Source organism: Trifolium pratense, linkage group LG7 (assembly GCF_020283565.1).
Source record: "Trifolium pratense cultivar HEN17-A07 linkage group LG7, ARS_RC_1.1, whole genome shotgun sequence".
Lineage (NCBI taxonomy): Eukaryota > Viridiplantae > Streptophyta > Magnoliopsida > Fabales > Fabaceae > Trifolium > Trifolium pratense.
The window spans coordinates 55,500,816-55,526,816 of NC_060065.1; the positions used below are offsets into that span (position 1 = coordinate 55,500,816).

The 26,001-nt window shown below is 34.4% G+C and overlaps 3 protein-coding genes across 4 annotated transcripts; all 3 read left to right on the forward strand.

The window, feature by feature from the left end:
* The first annotated feature begins 4,535 nt into the window (after positions 1–4,535).
* On the forward strand, positions 4,536–5,753 carry LOC123896670 (polyadenylation and cleavage factor homolog 4-like). Its single transcript, XM_045947033.1, has 2 exons — positions 4,536–4,988; positions 5,115–5,753. The coding sequence occupies exons 1-2, from the start codon at positions 4,536–4,538 to the stop codon at positions 5,751–5,753; spliced, it is 1,092 nt and encodes a 363-aa protein (XP_045802989.1).
* A 4,299-nt stretch (positions 5,754–10,052) lies between these two features.
* Positions 10,053–12,002, forward strand: LOC123894024 (polyadenylation and cleavage factor homolog 5-like). 2 transcript variants are annotated; one of them, XM_045943885.1, is made up of 3 exons: positions 10,053–10,280; positions 10,387–11,065; positions 11,182–12,002. In XM_045943885.1, exons 2-3 carry the CDS (start codon positions 10,403–10,405, stop codon positions 11,842–11,844), a joined length of 1,326 nt encoding a protein of 441 aa, XP_045799841.1. In that variant the 5' UTR covers positions 10,053–10,280; positions 10,387–10,402; the 3' UTR covers positions 11,845–12,002. The 2 variants fall into 2 exon arrangements, with proteins under 2 accessions (XP_045799841.1, XP_045799842.1); XM_045943886.1 differs by having other exon boundaries at positions 10,222–11,065.
* Positions 12,003–14,886: 2,884 nt separating this feature from the next.
* Positions 14,887–25,993, forward strand: LOC123894025 (xanthine dehydrogenase 1-like). Its single transcript, XM_045943887.1, has 14 exons — positions 14,887–15,299; positions 16,242–16,341; positions 16,429–16,537; positions 16,687–18,171; positions 19,379–19,621; positions 20,168–20,482; positions 20,656–20,895; positions 21,062–21,346; positions 21,462–21,683; positions 22,637–22,798; positions 23,628–23,762; positions 24,387–24,623; positions 25,143–25,316; positions 25,514–25,993. The coding sequence occupies exons 1-14, from the start codon at positions 15,158–15,160 to the stop codon at positions 25,754–25,756; spliced, it is 4,092 nt and encodes a 1,363-aa protein (XP_045799843.1). The 5' UTR covers positions 14,887–15,157; the 3' UTR covers positions 25,757–25,993.
* The last annotated feature ends 8 nt before the right edge of the window (positions 25,994–26,001 follow it).

A 26,001-nucleotide genomic window follows, 5' to 3' on the forward strand; every position in this document is an offset into this window, starting at 1 on the left:
AGCTCATTTTTTTGCGGAGGAATATTTTACGAGGCTTTAAACATGCCTACCAAAACATAAAACTGCATGCGGAATATTTTTTTACAGACTAAAATTTTTAAAACAAATAATTGAGGATTGAACTTAAAATGTCACGACCAAAAATATATTTAACCTTAAATCCAATTAAAATACTCCCTCCATTCCAATTTATAAGAACAATATGATTGAAGCAAATGAAGATTTGTAGCAATATGAAACTGAATCTTGCCACAAAAAAAAATTGCTCTTTTGATTTCTACCCTTGATTATGAGTTTCAATCTCTCCAAACCCCAATGTGAATTTGGGGATTTCAATTTTTGATTTTAGAAAGAGATTGAGGAGAACACAATATAGTGATTGATACTATTTGATTTTAGCAAATAATGAAGCATTCAGTAAAGTAGCTTAGATGATTGCCATTTGTGCGGTACTCATAATTTCTTGTTATTTTGCCGGGGTAACCTCACAGAAGAAGGGTTTGCAGACCAAATTTATACTAAGTGGTCCCTTTACAACAAATCATTGAGTCATACATTGCATGCAACTATAAAATGAGGAACATACCGTTTAAAGGGTAGTTTGGGAAGGTACATAGTGCCCCCATCAGATGATTCTTTCTTAACGATTTCCATATAGCAATTATGCAGCATCGTGTTGACAACACCGCAAAGGCCATACACATCTACCTGTTGGCAAGTGATACAAAAGAGAAACACTTTAAAGACAGTCAATCATGAGCTATATTGCATTGGTATTGTAATTTAAGTAGTTACTCACCTGAAATTTCCATGGCTTATCAAAGTAAAAGATAAGGGAAAATTGAAGTGTTAGAATTGTGATAGTAAAAAAATTGGGTTTGTTAAAGTAAGAGACAAGACACAAGCAACAGAAGTCAAAATTTACCTAGAATAACGTACAAGCAGATTATTAGGCTTGAAATCACCATGAATAGGGACATCAAAGGAAATTACTGACCTGTAGTGTTGCATTAGCTAAATAAATAGTCACAAATGAGTATGCTACAGTCAGAATAGAGATGAATTTTATGACCGAAACCATAGCCTGACCTCTGATATAGTAAGATGTCAGAGAAGTCAGAATAAGTAGATGTTCATAGCAAACGAAGTTTCATGGTATAATCGATATCGGCATACTTCTCTGCCAGAGATGCCCTGATCAAGCTGACGATACATGTAAAATTCCCAAGGGAAAGCTGGCTTTTGTATCTATCAAAATTCAAAACACAATCCGATGAGATAATATGTTATAGTTCTACATCTAGGGAGAAATAATTTGTAAAACCGTCATCACCTTTAGTGCCACAACATCATCAGGGTCATTGTTGACATTTGCCTTGTATACTTTAACAAAACCACCCTGTACATCACAACCCTTGATATGGTACTTCATTCCACCTTTGGATGTCATGACAAGGAAAACCACGAGCAATTGTTTGTAAGATAAACTGAAACTTTTGTCCAAGGAATCAGCTTATGGAAATAAATAATAAACCTAGCTCATCGAGAAACTGTGATGAAACATGATTAACTTAAGAAAACGAACTAAAAAACACTTGGGATGTGTAATAAATTCAAATTCAAGAAACAATTCCCATTTCATAGTAAGTTAACTTTTTATCATTTCATACTCATGATGACAACAAGAGCCTGCAGTTACATGGGCCGATAAGATAACTACGGAACTATAACACAGGTTATGAGACATAAGGTAATGAATTAAAAAGCAAGTTATTCTTCTGCCCTTGCGGATTTTTCTCCAGCCGCAATGGCCAACTTGTGAAGAATGGCGACACCATGGCATTTAATGGCCAAACTGGCGGCTTAGAATGGCAGACTTTTTGAGAGTTGATCATACATATACGAAGAGCAGAAAAGCAGTCGGACAACTACACCTAGAAGATAAATATGATCAATACTCGAGATTATGTTCAGAGTTCAGACGATACCCCTGAAATGTATTTAAAGACGTGTAAGGGAACATGATCTTTGTCAGATGCATTAAATTTAAGCATGTAGATAACGAAGTATCAAAATGTCTCACGTCAAATTTCGCAATTAAAGGATTTATCTTCTTCAAAAGGTCATTCAGAGTAGAGGTGTCCCATGGATTAATGCCATCACTTTCCAATGTAGCAGATTCTTTATAATCAGCCTGAAATTAGAAGTTACATAAGAGTTCTTAAATTGATATTTGAAAATCTCAAAATTGAACCGAGACAATGTTGAGGAAACAAGTTGCAGAGGATCATGATATGGCGAGGATCATGATACCGCAGGTCTGTTTGCAATGTTGCTATGGGTAGTATGGAATAACAGAAATGAAAAGGTATGGAACGACTCGAAAGAAGCCGGACGAAGCTTGGGAATCAAAGTTCGGCAACTATGGAGTGAATGGCTATCGGTTAAGCATGTCCAGCAACACAATCCGAACATTATGCAGCAGCAACAACAAGGGGATTTAATTAATCTCTATGTCAAAAACAAAAAAACCTTGAATATTTTGTTGTGTCAATCACAGAGGGAGTAAACAATTCAACAAAGGAGTGAAGAAAGAATGAATTTTTTCGGATGAAGAATGAGAAATGGGTGTTCAATAATGGAGTTTGGGGTTGCTTTCTTTGTTTGTTTGTCAATCAGCAGCAACAACATCGTCACTGTGTCGAACTCTTTTCAATTGCATTCATCTCATTCTTTTTACCATAGAAAAAAAAATAAAAATTAATTGATATGCATTGACGGTGTAAAATAGTTTTACACTATCAATCAATGTCAACTATATTTTCCGCCACCTCACCCCACTCACCATACTTTCTTGATATGACATGACAAAATGATGGTTGTTTATTGGACGATCGTGTAAAACTATTTTACACTGTCGGTGCATATCAATTAAACTCAAAAAAATAACACTAAAAATATTAAATCATTCTATTTTTTATTTTAAATAAAAGAAACGGTTTTTATTTTTTATTGTTGTAAAAAAAATTATAAAAAAATGTTAAAAAAAGAATTTTTTTTATAAAAATTATGATGTGGCAATCCACATAGGATACCACGTGTCAACGGAATCCAACGTGTCACCGCCATGTATACTTTTGTTAGTCAACCGATAGTCGACCTAACATTTGAGACTAAAACCAAAACCGAAAATGATGAAAACCAAAACTCAATAAAAGTAAGGAAGAAAAACATATTTTACCTTTTTTTTTTTAATCTTTATAGGTAAAACTACATTTAAGGTAGAAGATTTGAAATATTATTTTTTTTTGACGCAAGATTTGAAATATTATTAAAATTGATGATGATATACAAATTATATTTTTTTAATAGTAGTTGCATTGAATATATTTTTATGGAGAAAACTCTAGTTATGTGAAGAATACTCTCACGTTCTTGATTTTACATCGTGGCCATATAATTTGTTCTGGGCCGAGCTTAGAAGCTCGGTACACAAGCCAACGAGCTTGTGTAGTCGAGCTGACCCTTAATCACCGGGCTCACCATAAATGCTCGGGATACCAACGGCTACTTCTCCTTGGCTTCTGTAACGTCTAGACACCAGAATGATGAGCATTAACTGCTCATCATGGCTCCTTAGCCGTTTTCCGGCAGCCACTTGATGGCCATTAATGCCATCAAGGGCCTTGGCCCAGCGCTGGGGGCTATATATATGTGACTCCACTTCATTCAGAAGGTACGCATTTTTTAGCCAAGAAAACCTTCACAAACACAAACTGACTTCAGCGTCGGAGTGCCTGCAGGTACACAACCCCCCTCCGCTTCAACAGGGGTCTCAACGCTCTCAACCACTGTAAACGCCGGCGGACTCGCAACTCTTCTAGTCTACACGATCATAATTCTATGATACCGTTTGACTCAATTTTTTTTAGGTATAAAAACTATTTTAAACATAAAGCTATAAGTAATTGTTATTTTATTATTACAATAGAGTTAAAAAATATGTTTGTAATATATTATAATTTTTTTTTAAAATATAAAAAACTATTTTTTTCTTACCGGAGCTTTTAAAAATTATTGTTTGGCCTAATTTCTTACTTCTAAGAAAAAAGATGATAAAATGTTAGAGATAAAATAAACTTCTAAATCATATCTATATCTTTTTAAAAACAAACTAATCCTAAAAATTCTAAAAAGATATCCTAAAAATTCTAAACAAATCTTAAATAATAAATTCTAATTATCTTATTTTAAATATAAATCTAAATATTTAAATATAAAATCTTAGAAAAAGATTTTTTTTTTGACGCAAGAAAACGATATTATAAGAAAAAAGATATCCTAAAAGATATGTTACTAGTGTCTACTTGTTTGGAAAAGAAATCGGATCTATATATTCATATCTTTATTTATTTTTCCTTTCTAGTCCGCTTCTTCTTGTTTAGCTTCTTTTTCTCCTTATTCTTCTTCCATCACAAACCAACTAGAGACTATCTATTCACTCTCTCTTCGAGGTTCAACTTTGTTGACCCTTGATGGCTGCAGCAGCAACTTCATACAAGGGACGATCATGGCAGAATACCGAAGAGGATGAGTTCGATTGGGATACTTTTAAAAGGAGACATCCCGTTAAGTTACCTTGTCAGTTACCACATGGTGCTTCTATACATGCACGCCCTGTTATGCGACTCCCTTCGCCCGACCAAAGTTTACATTTTCCTCCGGCCGCACGCCCTGTTATGCGACTCCCTTCGCCCGACCAAAGTTTACATTTTCCTCTGGCCGCACGCCCTGTTATGCGACTCCCTTTGCCCGGCCAAAGTTTACATTTTCCTCCGGCTGGCGGCCCACATGCTCCGCCCCAGATGCTACCTCGTCCGAATCCTCCTTTTGTGTCAAGCCAACATCCATCTGTTGGATATTCTAGTTTGATTAATTCACTCATGGCCCAAGGTGTAATATCATTGGCTAATCAAACTCCTACACAGGTAACTAAATCTATCCCAAGTTCAATTCTTAATTTCTTGCATATATTTCCATGTTCCTTCCATTTTTGAGATTGTGAGCCAACCAACCAATTTTGTAATTAATTAATTAATGTCATATGTTTGTAGGATTTTGTTGGCATTGAGTTTGATCCCAATATTCTAAAGGTTCGTCACGAATCTGTAGTCAGTGCCTTATATGGTAAGTTGCCTAGACAGTGCAAAACTTGTGGCCTACGATTCAAATCACAAGATGAGCACAGAAGACACATGGATTGGCATGTGACTAAGAACCGTAACCGTATTAGTATGTCTAAAAACCATAAGCTGAAACCCTCTCGCAAGTGGTTTGTCAGTGAGACGATGTGGCTCAGCGGCACAGAGGCATTGGGAACTGAATCAGCTCCAGCTCCAGGTTTTTTGCCAACTGAGGAAAAGAAAGAAGACAAAGAATTGGCAGTTCCTGCTGAAGAGGACCAGAAAACATGCTCTCTATGTGGAGAGCATTTCGATCAGTTTTACAGTGATGAGACAGATGATTGGATGTACAGAGGAGCTGTTTACCTTAATGCGCCCAATGGAATAATAACAGCCGGCATGGACAGGTCACAGTTAGGCCCCATTATTCATGCTAAATGCAGATCTGAATCTACTACCAACCCATCTCAAGATTGTGTGATGGATGGAGAAGGCAATCAAAGAAAACGTATGCAGCAAGGCACATATGATGAATGCAATCAAAGAAAACGAATGCGATCCTTTTTTTAGTTTTAAGCCCAATTTGAATGTAATATTAGTACTAGGAATATTGTAATTGTTGTCTTAACTGAAACTATACTACCCATGTATTTCACATAAGCATAAATAAAATCTGTTACATATTCTTCTATGTCATTCATCTTGCAAATGTCTTTGTCAAAACCTCTATATCTTCCTTTCAACACCTTTCATTGATGATAACCAAAAAAACCAAATTAATTAAAATCAATACCAATATTAACACAAACAAAATCAACGACCGACAGCAAAACAAAATTTGACGGCAAATGCAAATTGAAAGCGAACTTACCAAAATCATGGAGATGATTTTTGGGGATAATTGCGGCTGTTGTGATATACATATTGGTTACATGTTTTACAATATCTTTTTGTTCTTTTTTGTTGTTGTTCAACAGCCAGCTCTTTACCACCATTAATTCTTTTACCACTGCCTTTAGTCTTTGAAGATGGTGGTGGAAGAATTTCTATTTTCTCAGGAATATTGGAACCAATATACTAGTAAGTTAAATTAAAATTAAAAGCATTATCAAAAAAAAAAAAAAAAAAAAAGAAATTTGATGTTGGTATTTCACATGATCAAATTTGATGTTAGATTTTGGAAGTATATTATAAATTTGAAAGAAAAAAAAAACACCTAAAAATAAGATGATTTTTAAGCTTGATATATATCTAATCTTAATTTTCTTGAAAAAGAATGAAATGCCAAAAGAAAGAAATTCCACATGTGCCATGTCTTATATCACCAATCCGATTTTAAGGTTTACTTATTATATTAATCCCTATATCAGTCAAAACAATTTATTTTATTTTTTTCTACAAATAGAAAATTATATTAAAAGCACTTATCATAACACAATAGGTGACTGAGATTAGGAAAAAATAAGAACAGCTGCAGGGATACCCTGTCATAGCAGTTTGAATACTTTGGCTTAACGCCTATACTCAAGCATTCAAGACAACAAAGCCGAAAAATTGCTAGAACCAATTCTAATTCTAATACTGAATATATACATTACCATTTGAACTATCATACAAAATAATGCATCACGTAGACAGTGGCGGAGGCAGGAATTGTTTTTTGGATGGGCCGCTAAAAAATTATCTATACTATATATAAAGAGGATACATAAGTTTTGGTGTGGACAATACCAACAATACCCTTGATTTTTTTAGTAGCAACAAAAAACATTTATTAACAAACTCACCATAACATAATACTTGCAGAAAATTGATCTTCAAAAATTATATTTTTTGTTATATTACATATATACAAAAAAAAAAACATATAATCCAAAATAAAAAAATTATGCTTTATTCACACAAAAAAATTAACAAAGAAGATAACAGTGGATATATAAATATGAAAAGCTAATTTTATAAAAAAAATGGGATTAATTTAAGACTTTTTTTTTTTGAACAAAACCAATGGATTAATTTAAGACTTTAATTCGGTCTCAAAGTGATTTTTTAAAGAATAAAACAGATACCGTAAAAAAAAAGAATAAAACAGATAAATTTAAAAAATATAGCAGCTAGAATGACTCGAACCCGCACTAGCTTGCAAAGTTGCCATCCACCTTAGCCACTCGGTCAAATACGTTGTTATGAAATTAATATGCGTTCACTAATATATGTATACAGTCACAATGTTTTATATATGTATAGGGGTACCCTAGTAATTTCACTTTTTTTGGGGTGGGCCATGGCCCTGCCTGGCCACCCCCTGGCTCCGCTACTGCACGTAGATACAGGAACAGGATTTCCTGCTGTAAGTTTTTCACGCAGTTTCACGCTGTGTTAAATAAGGACCGTCCGATCTAATCTGAATGGTTCCGATTGATTTGGACTGATTTTGTATAGATTCAATATGAACCGACCGATCTGAAATGGACGGATGAGATCTAAAACAGCGTGTAACTTTGTGATTTACAACTGCAGAGAATCTTGATCCGTAGATACAATCAACATTGAACAGCCTAAATGGTCACATTATTGGGCAACAACAGTTCATGCTTTATGGGAGTTGAGAAAGAAAGCTTTGCATGATGATGATTTTGTTATGTCCGTCAAACCATGGGAAGTAATTTGCAGCAGTTCAAACTATAGCTGGTTCGAGCAACAACAATGTGGAATACTCCCTCCGGTCCTTATTATAAGGAACAGTTTGACAAAAACACACAGACCAAGGAGACCTATTTTTTTTATTAAAAATTCTAAAATGTTATGTTTAATTCCAAAAATAACCTTGGTCTTAATTGATTGTTGTCTCTTGTAATTATCAATATAACCTTGGTCTCCAATTTTTTTTGTATAGGAAATGTGTGTGTAATTAATGTTAAGCATTGGAATAGGTTATATTGGAGTATACAATTCAATTCAATAAGGGTATAAAAGGAATTACTCATTTAATAAAACATAGATTTAAGGACTGTTCCTTATATAAAGGACCAAAAAAAAAATCCAAACTGTTCCTTATAATAAGGACCGGAGGAAGTACATTCGATGGAAGTCGCTGGATGATGGTTGGGTGCGTCTTAACACGGATGATGCTTCTAAGAGAGTAGGTTTCGCAGGCTGCGGAGGTGTGTGTGTTACGTGGAAATGTGGTTTTATGATTTTGTTCCGGTATGCAAGTTTTTTATTTTGACAAATTTACCGGAATACATTTTAAAAAAAATTCGATTTTTTAGTATGAAAGATAGTACAAATCAAAATAGTTTTTAAGAGTTTTCCAATTCACAATATATTTCAAAAAATTGTTTTAATTGTTCCAGTTTACACTAATTTTTTAGATGACTTTACAATATATTTGGTGTATAATATAGTTAATCGATAACTGGTAAAAAATTATTCTAGAATATAATTAACAAATATGTGTTGAAGCTGAGTCTGTTGGACTGATTGTTGCTGAAACAGCCCTCTCCTATCGCTCAAGGAGTTGCTTCTTTTTTGCTTGCTATTCTGTGCCGAGTCTATAAGCAAAGAGGGGGTGCCCAATACATGCGTCCCAAGGTCGCCAATGACCAATACAACAACTGAAAGCCAGGGCATCTTACCCTAAAAGGCAGAGTTGGAATACTTAATTGGTTCAAATCCAATAGTAGCTAGAATCGGTGAAAGGATAGTTCACCAGACCCGCTCACGATAATGCACACATAAACCATAGCAAATACTATGCAACGAAGCTGAGGATAAATAACACATTTTTTAAGGTATAATCTACTCTTTGACGCTTTGATTAAATAAAAATTTTGAGATATTTATAAGAAGTATAAATATGAAATTAAACTACTTTTTAATTGGAAATAAAATTATTATTCATCCAAAAAGGATTCTCGATCTTTCTCTTGGGCCTAATTTGTTCCATGTTGTAAATGACTTAAATTTATTAAACTACTTTTTTTTTCAAGAAGAAAAAAAAAATTAATACAAATTTTTTTCTTTTCTTGTTTGGCAAGACACTTGGGCCTAATCTTTTTATATGAGCCATAAAAAGATTTCTTGATTGGAAGTTATATATTGTCCATAGTGTTGTCTAGATTAATCATTATTTCTACTTGTTTTCTTCGTCTCCCATACGTATACTCTTCGTCTCCCATACGTATACTCTTCGTCTCCCAGACCATACTATTCCTTTCTCCCGTGCTTTTTTTCTACCAGGTACGTACTTTTTTTTATTTTATTTCTTTCTTCTTCTTCTTTTCTTATTTTTTAAAGACTAATGCTAAATAATGTCGCTAAATAATGTCCGAGAGACATTTGTTAAGAATTCAAATTTATAATTTTTTTTAGTATTGTGTAGTTTTTATAAGTTGTTATATGTTAAATTGAGTTATTATTTTTGTTGCGCATCTTTTATCGTTCTTTTTGTTCCTATTTTATGCGTAGATTTCTTTTAACTAATATTCTTTCTTCCCTATTTTCATGTTTTGTATTTTTATTTACCTTTAAGAATTAAAATTATAATTAAGGTAGAAGGGTTGGGGCACGTTTGAATTAACTTATTTTTAAGTTTATGCAATTTTTATGTACTATTATAAGTTTGTCAAGGTAGTTTATGATAAAATAGCTTATAAAAATGTGAACTTATAAAATAGTATAAAATCTAATTTATATTGCATAAGCTAAAAAATAAGCTAATTCAAACTGACACTTGAAATATTATTAAAAATGCTGATGATATGATGACAAATTAGGCTTTTAATTATAATTTTTTTTACGCAAAATCTAAAATCATGAAAAAAGATATTTAGACATTAAAATAGGGAAGGAAGAGAGAGAATACTTATCCAAACTTCTAAATCATATCTTTTTGTCAAAAAAAAAAATCATATCTAAAAAGATATCTAAAAAATTGTAAACAAATCTTAAATCATAAATTCTATACTTATCCAAGCTTGTTACTATATACTTATCTAAGTTTGTTATAAAAAATAAGGAAAGGAAGAGAGAAAACAATTAAAGATTGTGACTATAAAATAGGGAAAGAAAAGAAAGAGGGAATAAACTATCTAGGTATTCCGCTAGGGGCTTATAGTTTGTTATTTTCATTGTGAGTTATTTATTGTAATTTTTCCATTCCATCATATTGCTTATAATTCATTGTTGGTTTCATCCTCAGAGGTTGCAGGTGAAAGATGATTGTGGCTAGTAAGATTACTCAATTTGTCCCAAGTAGGGTTAGAACAGAATCTTCTCATCATGTTATTTCAAAGTCATGGCAAAACACTGAAGAAGAGGAGTTTGATTGGGAAGATCTGCGTCCAACTCTATTAGACAACACTAGAAATAATAGTTTCCTGCAACCAACTATTGGCTTCTCCACAGAAAAGCCTGTTACTGTTGCAGCAAGTTCGATGTCAAGGATGTTTCCTGGTCTCAAGCCTAATATTGAGTACCGTCCACCAATCTTGGCGGCAACTTTTGAAAATGTGCATGCTCCTCGTCCTCCCTGCCTAAATCCTATTGAAAATGTGCATGCTCCTCGTCCTCCTTGCTTAAATCCTATTAGATTTCCATTGAACAATCTTGTTATGAATCCATCTGAATCAACAAATGCTAATAGTTATCGGAACCCTTTTCAAAGACATACACACCCTGTTATGCCAGGCCAAAGAATCATCACAAACAACCCTTTACATTTTCCTCCAGCCAGCGGCCCACATGCTCCTCCGCCCCAGATGCTACCTCATCCCAATCCTTTCGTATCAAGCGAACAGCCATCTGTTGGATATTCTAATTTGATTAATTCACTCATGGCCCAAGGTGTAATATCATTGGCTAATCAAGCTCCTACACAGGTAACTAGATCTATCCTAAGTTCAATTCTTATATATATATTACCATGTTCCTTCCATTTTATAGTAGTATTTGATTGTTAATTTGTAATTAATTAATTAATGTTATATGTTTGTAGGATTTTGTTGGCATTGGCATTGAGTTTGATCCCAATATTCTAAAGGTTCGTCACGAATCTGTAATCAGTGCCTTATATGGTAAGTTGCCTAGACAGTGCAAAACTTGTGGCCTACGATTCAAATCACAAGATGAGCACAGCAGACACATGGATTGGCATGTGACTAAGAACCGTAACCGTATTAGTATGTCTAAAAACCATAAGATGAAACCCTCTCGCAAGTGGTTTGTCAGTGAGACGATGTGGCTCAGCGGTGCAGAGGCATTGGGAACTGAATCAGCTCCAGCTCCAGGTTTTTTGCCAACTGAGGAAAAGAAAGAAGACAAAGAATTGGCAGTTCCTGCTGAAGAGGACCAGAAAACATGCTCTCTATGTGGAGAGCATTTCGATCAGTTTTACAGTGATGAAACAGAGGATTGGATGTACAGAGGAGCTGTTTACCTTAATGCGCCCAATGGAATAATAACAGCCGGCATGGATAGGTCACAGTTAGGCCCCATTATTCATGCTAAATGCAGATCTGAATCTACTACATCCCCATCTCAAGATTGTGTGATGGATGGAGAAGGCAATCAAAGAAAACGTATGCAGCAAGGCACATATGATGAAGGCAATCAAAGAAAACGAATGCGAACAAGTTTTTCGCAAATTCATCCTTTTTAGTTTTTAGCCAAAATATGTAATGATTTTGTAAAAAAAATGTAATGATTTCATGTACTTTACAAAATTAAATGCATTAACCTGTAAATTTACGATTACTTAATTTTTTTTGTTCCAAAAAACCTTTTAATAAAATTGTCATTCTAATTATTTTTTCTCTATTGTTTTGTCATTCTAATTATAGTGTTAACATTTATGTAGTATGAAAATCATATATTGGAGTTGTTTTATCAATTAAAAAACAAATCTCAAGTACAAGAGGTACTAAAGGATAAGAAATAAGAAACAAAAGATAAGTCCAATAATTCAAATATACAACAACTTGACAGCATCATTTTAATAAGTGCTAACCACTTAGATCAGCAAACAAACCTCTACCCTTGAATCAGTTATCAGTGCATTGAATAATTGCCACTCCCAGTTACAGCATACAATCAATTCATACCAGAAATTTACAATCAGCTACATGCTAAAATATTAGTTATTTGAAAAATCAACAAAGATGCAACACAAAACCTCCTTCAAACATAAGATATCTGGAACCACGAAATTTAAGGCATCGCTCGAAGGACACATTTGACTATGTCACTCCTTTGGAACAGACCAAACTCAAAGAAACCTTGATAACAACCTCTTTTACCAATGGTCTACTGCAGACAATAACAATTAAAGCTAGAAAATAGCTAGCAACTTGTACTAAGATAAGTTAGGATCTCTGCCCAAGCCACTATGCTGCCAGAATACGCAAAATTAGAAAAAATTCTGCAGCTCCGCAGCCGACAGGACATGGATATTTAGAGATACAGCTTAAATAAAGCTAAGAGAGGAATAATACTCATCTCAGCAACAAGAGGAAACAACTCTTCCACAAAACTTCTATATCTCCTGCATAACCATTTAGTACCTACAATACAGAAATAATTAGCTCACACAGGAGTCTATCACACACAGCTGGAAAATAAGCTCACACAGGCAAGCTCAAACTGGGACCTTTACCTGCAACCTGATGCACAAACAAAACACACAGAACTCACATTGGCCTAGAGATGCAAACTATATTATGATCAAGGCTATAACTTATTCTTCATCCACCATTCCCAAGCATGCTAACGGGTGAATAATCCACTTTATTAAAATGAGACTAGTACCTTGTTTGGTTCTGGGTTCTGGCCTCTGTTTTGAGTTTACTTGTAACTTTTAACAGTGTAATGAACCAGGTACATCTCTACCACATGTTAATTAATTTTGTAGAGAAGGATAAAAACTTTGAATGGATTTCTAACCGGATGTTTTCACGCTATATACATTACTAATCCAACCGGGAGGTTTCTGGATGAGCCGATTCGAATGAGACAATTTAAAACACAATTTTTTTCTTCATCTTCATTTATGTTTTGTCACAACAAAAAAATTAAAACTTTCGACCTTTTCGTATCCAAGTAAGAAGTAACAATTGAATCCAAGTACCTATAAAATCAGGCGCATCAACCACCTTATAAGCTTCTTTCAATATCTGAGAAAATGCAAGACGACAATTATAAATCACTCCCTCCAGACACAAATATAAACAAAAATGCATTTTTTAGATTCATTGAATAATCCAATATTCAATGAATTAAAAAATGCATTTTTGCTTATATTTGTCTCCAGAGGGAGTATATACTAACCACAATTAAGATAAGTACTTGGAAATAAATCATTAGTTGGTTCAGTGATGATTAACGCTTGATTTGATAGGGATGATCATAATTTGATTCCTCACAACTGCGATCGGAAGAGACTGAAACTACTTATTATCAGAACTGACTTCCGAACTAAATTATACAGTTTAGTTGGTCGGATAAAAAAAGGTACTTGGAGAATTCTCTATAGAAGATCCCTCTTGCCAAAGCTGTCAAAATGGGCTAGCCCGAATGGGCCGGCCCGCCAAGCCCGATTTTTTCCGGGGCTCGGGCCTTGAAAATTCTAGCCCAAAAAAATTAAAATTAAAAATAAATATAAATAATTTGTTTTGAATGATTTGAACTTAGTTTGTAATATAAATTATAAAACACTGTCCGCTACTTAAGTAGCAGATGAGTAAAATAGGGCACCAAGAACTCGTAGGTCGCGGATGAGTAAAAATAGGACGCACGAGAAACTCTTACGTAGCGGATAAATAAAAATAGGGCGCGCGAGAAACTCGTTCGTAGCGGATGAGTAAAAATATGGTGCGCGAGAAAGTCGTAGGTAGCGGATGAGTAAAAATATGACGCGCGAGAAACTCGTAAGTAGAGGATGCGTAAAAATAGGGCGCGAGAAACTCGTAGGTAGTGGATGAGTAAAAATAGGGCGCGCGAGAAACTTGTAGATAACAAATGAGTAAAAATACGAAGCGCAAAAATTATTAATCCTATTTATATGGTTAAGTTTGACCACTCAAAGTAAAATAAATAAATAAATAAATAAATCGGTCCGGCCCGACAACCCGTACCAGGCCGGGTTCGGGTACTAATTTTGGTAGGCTATTTTTTATCTGGATTTTTTAGTCCGGCCCAACGAAGCCCGACCGGACCGGCCCAAAATTGGCGGAGCCGGCGGTTTTGACAGCTCTTCTTGCAATCATTCATTAATTACGGGCTTAATTAGTAAAATGGTCCCTTAAAGACATTTTTGGTTTCAGATTGGTCCCTTAAAGAAAAAAAGGTCCAAATAAGTCCCTTAAAGAAAAAAAAAGTCCGAATAGGTCCCTTAAAGACATATCCGTTAATCAGTTTGGTCCCTAAAAAGATGTCTAAACAGGACTAAACTGATTAACGGAGATGTCTTTAAGGGACCTATTCGGACTTTTTTTCTTTAAGGGACCTATTTGGACCTTTTTTTCTTTAAGGGACCAATTTAAAACCAAAAATATATTTAAGGGGCCATTTTATTAATTAAGCCTTAATTATGCTACTAAAATAACTTTTTTTGGACAAATTATACGGCGTGACGCATGTGGTCATTATAAAATAACTTTAACCAAACATCTCAAAAATAAAAATTCTTATTTGTTTATCATATCTTTTTGGATCGAGTAGATGAGCTTGAGTTAGCTTTGACTAGAGACTTCAGACTTGGATTACGACTAGTTAGTGTTTTCGAGATTCATTCTCAGTTATGGTTCATCTTGATCATAAAAAAATAATAATAATTCTCATAAATAATAATCAATAGTAATTATTACTTTATACTTTATAATAGAAAGTATATATACATTATTATTCACACGAATCACAACAGTTGATTGCTTTGTCAGTTATCAAAACAGTAACAGAAGAAGAAAGACGGTGGTGAAATGGGATCATTGAAGAAGATGGATTCGGTGGAACAAGATTTGCAGGTTTCTTCAAAAGACGTTCCTATATTATACGTTAATGGTGTTCGTAGAGTTTTACCTGATGGATTAGCTCATTTCACTCTACTTGAATATCTCAGAGGTATAAAATACAAACTATAGATAACTACTTTATTTCAGATTATTTACTTTATTTCATGATATCAATTTTCAACTCATTTATATAAGTGATGTTTCAATTGACTTATTTGAGCCTATTTACTAATATAAACATGTGTTAGACTGTTTGGGAGAGTTTATGGAAAAAAAATTATAACTGTTGTCCATAAGCTGTTTTTGCCTTATTTTGCTTGTTTGGATAAACAACTTATTTTGCAGTTTATAGCATATGCGCTTATCATGATAAGTGCTCATGTACAAGCTTACATAAGCTATTTTTTTAGCAAAAGATAACATAAAGATAAATTGTTTTTTATATATGTTAGGAGTTGATTTTATAAACTATATTGGAGAACTTATGAAAATAAGCTGAAAAAATCTTATGAAAATTGTTATAAGCGCTTATCATGATAAGTGCTTATGTACAAGCCTACATAAGCTATTTTTTTTGCAAAAGATAAGATAAAGATAAATTGTTTTTATATATGCTAGGAGCTGTTTCATAAACTATATTGGAGAACTTATGAAAATAAGTTGAGAAAAACTTATGAAAATTGTCATAAGTTGTTTTCATAAGCTTTCCCAAACAGACTCACAAAACTTATGTCAGTAGATAAGTTCTAATAAGCCAATCCAAATAGGCCCTATAGGTGGTAAGAAGACATTATAGAAATGGGTTATACATAAGCAAGCGCTTATGCTATTATCGCTTATTAAGATCAATTTTTAGCTTAAGTTAAAGTTGTTTGGTTCATGAACCAATTTCAATGAGTTAATTGTTGAATTAATCGTATAACTAATTTTGAGCTGATTTGGTTGATTAGCTACCTTCATATGTACTTAATTAATTTTGGTTTGTTGATTGAAATTTTGTCCTTGGGGAAGCTTAACTGATTATAGTTTTCTATTCTCTTTGGTATAAAAGATATAGGCCTGACAGGGACTAAACTAGGCTGCGGTGAAGGTGGTTGTGGAGCTTGCACTGTTATGGTTTCTCATTATGATACAAATTTGAGGAAAACCTTGTAAGTTTTTCTTTCTCATGTTTGAAACGGTTCCTTCTTGTATGGTAACATCAGGCTTACGATTTTAGTTTGAAACCATTCTTTCAGACACTATGCTGTCAATGCTTGCTTAGCACCTCTGTATTCTGTTGAAGGGATGCATGTGATTACAGTGGAGGGACTTGGAAGCTGCAGGCTCGGATTGCACCCTATCCAGGTGATTGTTTAGAATATCTTTTACTTGTTTGGTTCTCATGTTACGAATATGTACTTTATCATCATTTATTGGCTTTGGTCATTATTGTTATTTTAAATTTAAATTTATCCATCAATACTTTGAACTTATTAGTGTAATATTCTCTCCAGGAATCTCTGGCTCGTACTCATGGTTCACAATGTGGATTTTGTACACCTGGTTTTGTCATGTCCATGTATGCGTTATTGCGGTCAAGTCAATCACCACCTAGTGAAGAACAAATTGAAGAATGCCTTGCTGGAAATTTATGCCGATGCACCGGTTACAGAGCAATAGTTGATGCATTTCGAGTCTTTGCCAAAACTAATGATATCTTATATACTGGCGTTTCTTCATCTAGCCTTCAAGAAGGCCAGTCTGTTTGCCCATCAACCGGGAAACCTTGTTCTTGTAATTTAAACAGTGTAAATGATAAATGTGCAGTCAGTGTTGATAGATATAAACCTACTTCATATAATGAAGTAGATGGGACCAACTATACAGAAAAGGAACTTATTTTTCCTCCTGAACTGTTGTTAAGGAAACCAACCTTCTTAAATTTGACTGGATTTGGTGGGCTAATGTGGTATCGACCTTTAACACTTCAGCACGTATTGGATTTAAAAGCCAAATATCCTGATGCAAAGTTGCTAGTTGGTAATACTGAGGTAGGAATTGAGATGAGACTAAAGAGAATACAATATCCAGTTTTGGTTTCTGTGATGCATGTGCCAGAACTAAATGTTTTGGATGCTACGGATGATGGCATAGAGATAGGTGCTGCAGTGAGATTATCCATTCTCTTGAATTTTTTTAGGAAGGTCGTGACGGAACGAGCTGCTCACGAAACTTCATCTTGTAAAGCCTTTATTGAGCAACTGAAATGGTTCGCTGGATCACAGATAAGAAATGTTTCATCAATTGGGGGAAATATATGTACTGCCAGCCCAATATCAGACTTGAATCCTCTCTGGATGGCAGCTAGAGCAAAGTTTCGAATTATTGACTCAAAAGGAAACATCAAGACTGTACTGGCAGAAAATTTCTTCCTGGGTTATCGCAAGGTGGATTTGGCATACGATGAAATTCTGCTGTCCGTATTCTTGCCATGGAATAGAACCTTTGAGTTCGTGAGAGAATTTAAACAGTCCCATAGGAGGGATGATGATATTGCAATTGTAAATGCAGGTATTCGCGTTCATCTTCAGGAAAATAGTGAAAATTGGGTTGTTGCTGATGCATCAATTTTTTATGGTGGGGTGGCTCCATATTCACTTCCTGCAATAAAAACTAAGGAATTTCTCATTGGAAAGATTTGGAACCAAGATCTGTTGCAAAATGCATTGAAAATTCTGCAAAAGGATATAATACTTAAGGAAGATGCTCCTGGTGGAATGGTAGAGTTCCGGAAATCTTTGACTCTGAGTTTCTTTTTTAAATTTTTTCTATGGGTGTCTCATCAAATGGATGGCATCAAAGAGAGTATACCATTATCCCATCTATCTGCAGTGCACTCAGTCCACCGGCCACCAGTTACAGGATCTCAGGACTATGAAATTATGAAGCACGGAACATCTGTCGGTTCTCCTGAGGTTCATCAATCTTCAAGACTTCAGGTTTGTTGAGCTGATAATGTAAAATCACATCGCAAATTTAAGAATTATGCATTCATTCATAAATTTGTTAGTGTTATACTCACTCAAGCATGCTTGCATCTTTTTATACTGCTTCTTTTGTTTAACTTTCAAAAATGTGACATAATGAAGGATTAAATCGTTATACTTTTCTTTATTGTGGAATTTCTAACTGTAAAAAAGTCAGATGTTAAACATGAGATGCATCCTAAAGAAACCTGTATAGTCTATTGTTCCCACAAATTACATGTAAAGTGTGACCTCAATGTTGGCTATCTCTACTTTTTCCCAATAATATTCCTGCATCAAGATATTACTGACTTTGATGCCTTTGAGGGTCATTCAATAAGAGACATACATTTTTTTTACAAGAATGCTTCGATACAAAATTCCTTTTCTATATATGTTCTAATTAGAAATATGAATATTATTTTAGTACAAGCTTAAAGGCCGTGTTATATAGACACATGATAATCAAGAAAGGGAAACAAAATATCCTAATAATTATAGGCTATCCTAAGATGTGTATAGAATAAGCAAAGAGTGAAACACTATCCTAAAATAGTGTTACTTACATGTTTACAACATACCCTCTCAAGCTGGTGAATGGATGTTCAACATTCCTGGGTGGCAAGATGCTGATAAATCGCCCTGTGCAAAAGCCCTTAATTCAGAAGGAACACATGATATTAATACCTATTACCAACCCACTATCAAAATTCTCCATATCTAATGAGTCTTTCATATTGTTGTATACTCCCTCATCCCTAATTATAAGACCCCTTTTCACTTTTTCTTCATCCCTTTATATAAGTCCCTTTTTAAAATTTCATATGTACTAACGATTTCTTTACAAAAATGCCCCTATTTAATTTATCATTGGAAAATGATATCATTGATTGCAGGGGTAACTATGTAAAAGTAACATGATTTTTTGTCTAATTTATTACTCCAACTACTTTTCTTAATAATACCCGTGAAGTTGGTTGGAGGGTCTTATAATAAGGGACGGAGTATATTAATTGCTTGCATCCTTTGTTACCTACTCTCTCTCTCTCTCTCTCTGCGATGTTTTCAATTGTTATTCTTTATCTTTCTGTTATTTTTGGTTACATGGTCTCTTTAGAAAATTATGTCTGTTTCGATTTAGTAGAATGCTGGCTACATGATTCTTACAACTTACATCCAGGTTACAGGAGAAGCATTATATGCTGATGACACACCAATGCCTCCAAATGGCTTGCATGCTGCCTTAGTTTTGAGTAGAAAACCCCATGCCCGAATACTTTCAATTGATGATTCAGTGGCCAGGTCTTCACCTGGATTTGCGGGTTTGTTTCTAGCCAAAGATGTACCGGGTGATAATATGATTGGAGCAGTTGTTGCTGACGAGGAGCTTTTTGCCGTAGAATATATCACTTGCGTTGGTCAGGTATCTAGCTTACTGAATATTCTCTCACTTGTGATATGTTTGTTATAATTTTGAGCTTAAAGGGAACGGAATTCTACTGCTTCCTTTGTGTGGCACTTGCAGTTTGTGCCCAAGTTCTAAACTGATGGTGTCATGGTATGAAATGAAGATTTGCAAAGGCACTTGCAAAAGAAAAACAAAAAATATGATATGCATGCATTAGATTTCAATATATATTCATGCATGAATTAGACTTGTCATGCATACTACAGCTCCTGAGGAGACTTGTATTATTTTTGTAGACAACACTTTATGATCTTAGAGTTTTAATTCAGCATTATGTCAAGAACACTAGTATGTATCTACTTCTACTTAATCAAGACTCATGTCTCTTCATGCATTGACTTCAATCACCACACACACACACTCTTTACTGTTCTGTCTTTGTTCCCTGCAAGCCTTACCTGCAATAAAGTGTTGGTTATGAATTCTCATGGAATATCTAGTCCTGCATTAGCCTTTTGCCATTATTAATTGATGGTTTTCGGTTTTATATGTGTTTTCCAGGTAATAGGAGTTGTTGTGGCTGATACTCATGAAAATGCAAAGATAGCAGCACGAAAAGTTCACGTTGAATATGAAGAGCTCCCAGCTATCTTGTCAATACAGGACGCTATCAATGCTAGAAGTTTTCATCCCAACACAGAAAAGCATATGAGTAAAGGTGATGTTGATCACTGTTTTCAGTCAGGCAAGTGTGACAGAATAATTGAAGGGGAAGTTCAGATAGGAGGTCAGGAACACTTTTATCTGGAGCCAAATAGCAGTGTGATATGGACATTGGATGGTGGAAATGAAGTTCATATGATATCATCTACTCAAGTAAGTTACACAATTTTGTAGTGAACGCCTAAAATTTATAATTTATGTATCTTTTGGAAACTGAAGTTTTCTGAAATATTTTGCTAGTTTCATTGTATTTGATTGCATTATGGAAATAACTTCTGGCTTGACAAAAATAACTGCATTGTGGAAATATCATTGTGTTACTGCAGGCCCCTCAGAAGCACCAGAAATATGTTTCTCATGTTCTTGGTCTCCCCATGTCAAAGGTAGTTTGCAAAACAAAGCGAATTGGTGGTGGATTTGGGGGAAAGGAGACAAGATCAGCTTTTATTGCTGCTGCAGTTTCAGTTCCATCGTATCTATTAAATCGACCAGTGAAAATCACACTGGATCGAGATGTAGACATGATGATAACTGGGCAACGCCATAGTTTTTTAGGAAAGTATAAGGTATTGCTTAATTTTACATAGATAGATTTAATTCATGTTTTCCATCCCTAATTTCTTACTTCCTAATATTCCTGCCCATCGTTTGAGACTTTGAGTTCAGTATCAGCATTGTTTTCTTCATTTTTTATGTGGTTGAGTTGTTAATTAGAGGTATTATTTGATACAGGTTGGATTTACAAATGAAGGGAAGGTGCTTGCACTGGATCTTGAAATTTATAACAATGCTGGAAATTCACTGGATTTGTCACTTGCTATCCTTGAACGTGCTATGTTTCATTCAGATAATGTGTATGAAATACCAAATGTGAGGATAATGGGAAATGTTTGCTTCACTAATTTCCCCAGCAACACTGCTTTTCGTGGATTTGGTGGCCCTCAAGGCATGCTTATTACCGAAAACTGGATTCAGAGGATTGCTGTAGAACTCAATATGAGTCCAGAAGTGATAAGGGTAATATACAATTTTGGTTTATTGTCACACAAAAGTTATGCATATGAATGTTTACTGTCATCCTACTTGATGTTAGATTCTCCTATCAAGCTTCCTAAATGGAGTTTCTTTTTAGGAAATTAATTTTCAAGGTGAAGGGTCCCTTTTGCATTATGGCCAAATACTTGAGCACTGCCCTCTATCCCAGCTATGGAACGAACTGAAGTTATCTTGTGACTTTGTAAAGACACGTGAAGAAGTTGACCAGTTCAATGCTGACAACCGCTGGAAAAAGCGTGGCATTGCTATGGTTCCTACTAAGTTTGGTATATCCTTTACAACGAAGTTTATGAACCAGGTAAATTCTGAATTCTATCGCGTTATTTAATTAAAAAATGTGATTTCAACTGAAATAATAGGGAATTCAGGGATGATTAGAATGAAGCTTGTCAAGTTTGTTTTGTATGTTGTGGTAACAAATTTCTGGCATAATATTGGATAGCTGTTGCAAGGGGTTGGTTCAGAGGTTATTTATCTGCTATATAGATGTCTCTTAATTTGGTTTTAATTTTTAAACTTTTGTGTGTTCAATTGTATACAGTTGGTGATCAAGCTTTCTCAGAAAAAGTGTTTCATGTAAACTCTTGAGCACTGTACCTTTTAATTAGGTTAAAACATTACCATTTAGTGAAGGGCTCAAGTTTATTATTCCTTTAATCACCAATATACTTTATTATGCCTCTCTTGATGCTAAGAAAGTGGATAAGGAGAAACTTAAGAATTATGATGAGTAGGGAAAATTGTAATTGGAAGCATAAAATAACATAAATAAGGGTTGTGTGTGGATTATATATCACTTCAAATTTTAGAATATAACATACGGAGGTTGAGTACATCATCTTAAGGGTAAGGGTTATGTAAGCTAAATTAATTGCATATTACTAAGCTCTCTAAATAGCAATCCCATGATGCTAGTAATGTGAATAAAGGCAATAAGATCTACATTTAAACATCATAGAATGGAAAGCAAAAAATAACCTGTAAACGAAAAAAAATGGAAAGAGCTTGATTGGTTAAATGCCACATACTGTTATCTATTTAATGTTGTATAAAAAATTCATTTCAGTAATAAAAAAAAATCATTTCAATGATTGGCCATTGTTCTACATTACTTAGTAATTGTGCTTGATATTTTTGTGGTGCTTTTCATTCAATATTTTCTTTCTATTTCATATTCCTATTTTTTTAGTTATAAAATAATTGCATTATTAGAATAGAGATAATGCTTGCATATTTTCTCAACAACTGTAGGCAGGTGCTCTGGTTAATGTCTATACGGATGGAACTGTCTTAGTTACCCATGGAGGTGTGGAGATGGGACAAGGATTACATACAAAAGTTGCTCAGATTGCTGCATCAGCTTTCAATATCCCCCTTAGTTCTGTCTTTATATCAGATACAAGTACTGATAAGGTACTAAGTTACTCTTTTGAAAGATATCATGAATTTGTCGTGTGAAAATTATGTGCCTATGGCTCTCTTCATAATCATTCGGAAACTTTGATAGGACTTAATTTATTTAGTACCAGTTTGGGTTGGCTAATTATCAGGGTATTTGGACTTATCTACCGACATAAGTGCACTTGTAAGGGTGTTTGGGTAAGCATGTGAAAAGTGCTTATGACTATCCCATAAGCTACTTGTACCATATTTTTGTAATCTCTCACCAATAGCTTACCCAATGTTCTGTGCGGAGCTTATAAATCACATATGTACAGCACACTTAGCTGACCTGCATTTGAATCCTTTCTTCCCTTTTTCACTAGAATTTTCATTTCACAATTTAAAAAATCCCCCATACCCCAAAGGCGCTACTTCCTATATTCCAAAAATTTCCAACAAATCCACGCCAACCCCCCCTCCAATTTCCTGTAAGGGTCAATGCACACGTTTCTTTCTACAATTACATCTCGTAGTTTCTATACTTTGTTGGCTCATATTGGTTTTCACAAACTGTATAAGACAAATTTCAATTAAGGATCTTCGTTCTATCCTAATGCTGTGAAATAATTTTATTAAATCAAATTTTTATTTATACCATGTGATATTGACGTACAGTGGTTAGAAAATAAATAAAGTGACATACATATATGATGTATCATTAATCTTCGTTTAATCATTTCATTTCTATATACTTGTATTTTAGATCATATCAGGTAAATGACAATAATATATTACTTCCTTCTCTCCTTCGGGGCTATTGTTCTGATGCTAAATTGCTATCATGGTTGCTGCAAAATAGGTTCCTAATTCTTCTCCAACAGCAGCTTCTGCAAGTTCTGATATGTATGGAGCAGCGGTTTTAGATGCATGTGAGCAAATAATGGCACGCATGGAACCTATTGCTTCTCGACATAACTTCAACTCATTTACTGAGGTATTCTTGTATTTGCAGTTTGCCTCTCAGTCTGTATGAAGTGATCCACTTAGCATAAATGACTATAAAAGTATATTAGTTCGTTGTAGTACTTATAGAAGTTACTCTTTTTTATATATAAATTTTATACACATGCTAAAGAGTTGGGAAGTTGAGAGGAGATTAAGAAAACATCGAGACTATTCGAATTTCTCAGGGGAGAAAAATATTGTAATAGATATTATAAATTTTCGTATGAATATCTTTTATTTCAAGAAGAATAGCAAAATAGAAGCAATTACGGTGTCAGTAGTTCACGAATTGGGTACTAAATTACATGTACTATAATCAGAATCCTATTGATAGGATTTGGACTCTCTAAATTCAATTTAAGGATGAAAGTGAGGCATTACAGCCATGTACATATATAACAAACTATGATGTTTTTAAAATTTTAGCCATTGATTTTTCAGTTAATGTCTAATTCGGCACTTTGCCTCTAAAGTGGGGTATCCCTACTGAAGATATATGTTTGTTTGCAAACAATTCTTCTAATTACAGATAGCTTTTATGATTGTCTCTGCTGTTGCAAAGTGCCTTGTGGTTGAAAACTAACATGTTATGTTATGCTTTTGTTGTTTTCAGCTAGTTATTGCATGCTATATGGAGCGAATAGACCTTTCGGCCCATGGATTTTATATTACACCTGATATTGGTTTTGATTGGACCACGGGTAAAGGAAAACCTTTTAGGTATTTCACTTACGGGGCTGCATTTGCTGAGGTTGAAATTGATACCTTGACTGGAGATTTTCACACTAGAGCGGCAAACATATTTTTGGATCTTGGTTATTCTCTGAATCCAGCGATAGATGTTGGCCAGGTGCTTTTCTTTTATACTAATTGCACATTTTTCTTTTTATTGTTGTGTGAATAAGAAAGGAATTTTATGGAGAAACGAGAGAACATGAATCAAAATGAGGAATATTGAAAGAAAATAACACAAGTCAGTTTAATTATATTTTATAATAGTGAATAAACTTTAGCTTTCGTCAATAATTTTTATATTTGTCTTCATCCTTTTTAAACAAATTTCTTGTGTTGACTTTATAGTTGATTGCAAGACTATATTTGATCAGGATAACATAATGTTTGTTTGTATAAAATTAGCTTCACTTTGTGAAAAATAAATAAATTCAAAAGCTGGATTCTTGGTTATATGAACTTTTTTGGTAAAAGATGAAAGATGTTTTCTTGGTTGTAGAATATTCAAAACTCTCGAAATTTCATTTGAATTACAACTTCGTACTTTTATTTTTCCTCCCTATTTTTTGGAAATCCTTTTTCAATATATTTTTGTATGATATATTCATGTTTAATTTATCGATATTTATGTTCACAGATCGAAGGAGCTTTTGTTCAAGGTTTGGGCTGGGTTGCTTTAGAAGAACTTAAATGGGGAGATGGAGCACATAAATGGATCCCCTCTGGGTGGCTTAACACTTGTGGACCTGGAGCTTATAAAATTCCTTCTATAAATGATGTTCCCTTGAAATTTAATGTCTCACTTTTGAAGGTATGATCCTGAACCCTGAACACATTTCAATTCTTTTATTGAGCTGTGTCGCTCGATGACACAGTGGAGTCATAGGTGTAATCCAAGGCCTATAGTACTATTGGAGTCACATTTTGGTTATTTGGCTATCCATGATACACGCCAAACTTGAAGATAGCTACATATTAACTTGCTTTTGTGTGTGATCTAACTTGCAGGGTCATCCAAATGTAAAGGCAATCCATTCATCTAAAGCAGTTGGCGAGCCTCCGTTTTTCCTAGCATCAGCTGCATTCTTTGCCATCAAGGATGCCATCAGAGCTGCACGAGTTGAAATGGGGTGCACCGACTGGTTTCCTCTTGATAGCCCAGCTACCCCAGAGAGAATTAGGATGACTTGTTTAGACGAAATTACATCATCGCTTGTTAACTCAGATTTCCGCCCCAAACTTAGTGTTTGATACAATATTTATTCATTTGTTAAGTTTCTTGGCAATCAACGTGTCGAATCTACGAGAGCATCACATGTACCATATTGATAGAAAATAAGTTATATAGGGGTGTGAGAGCACGAATAATGGACTAAATTCTAGTGTCCAAATTCTCACACCTTGATATGATGTGGCAACTGCAGCACCTGCACCAAAGCATTGGAATGTACACTTTCATCTGGTAATAATATTTGCTTGCTTTCTATATACTTAAT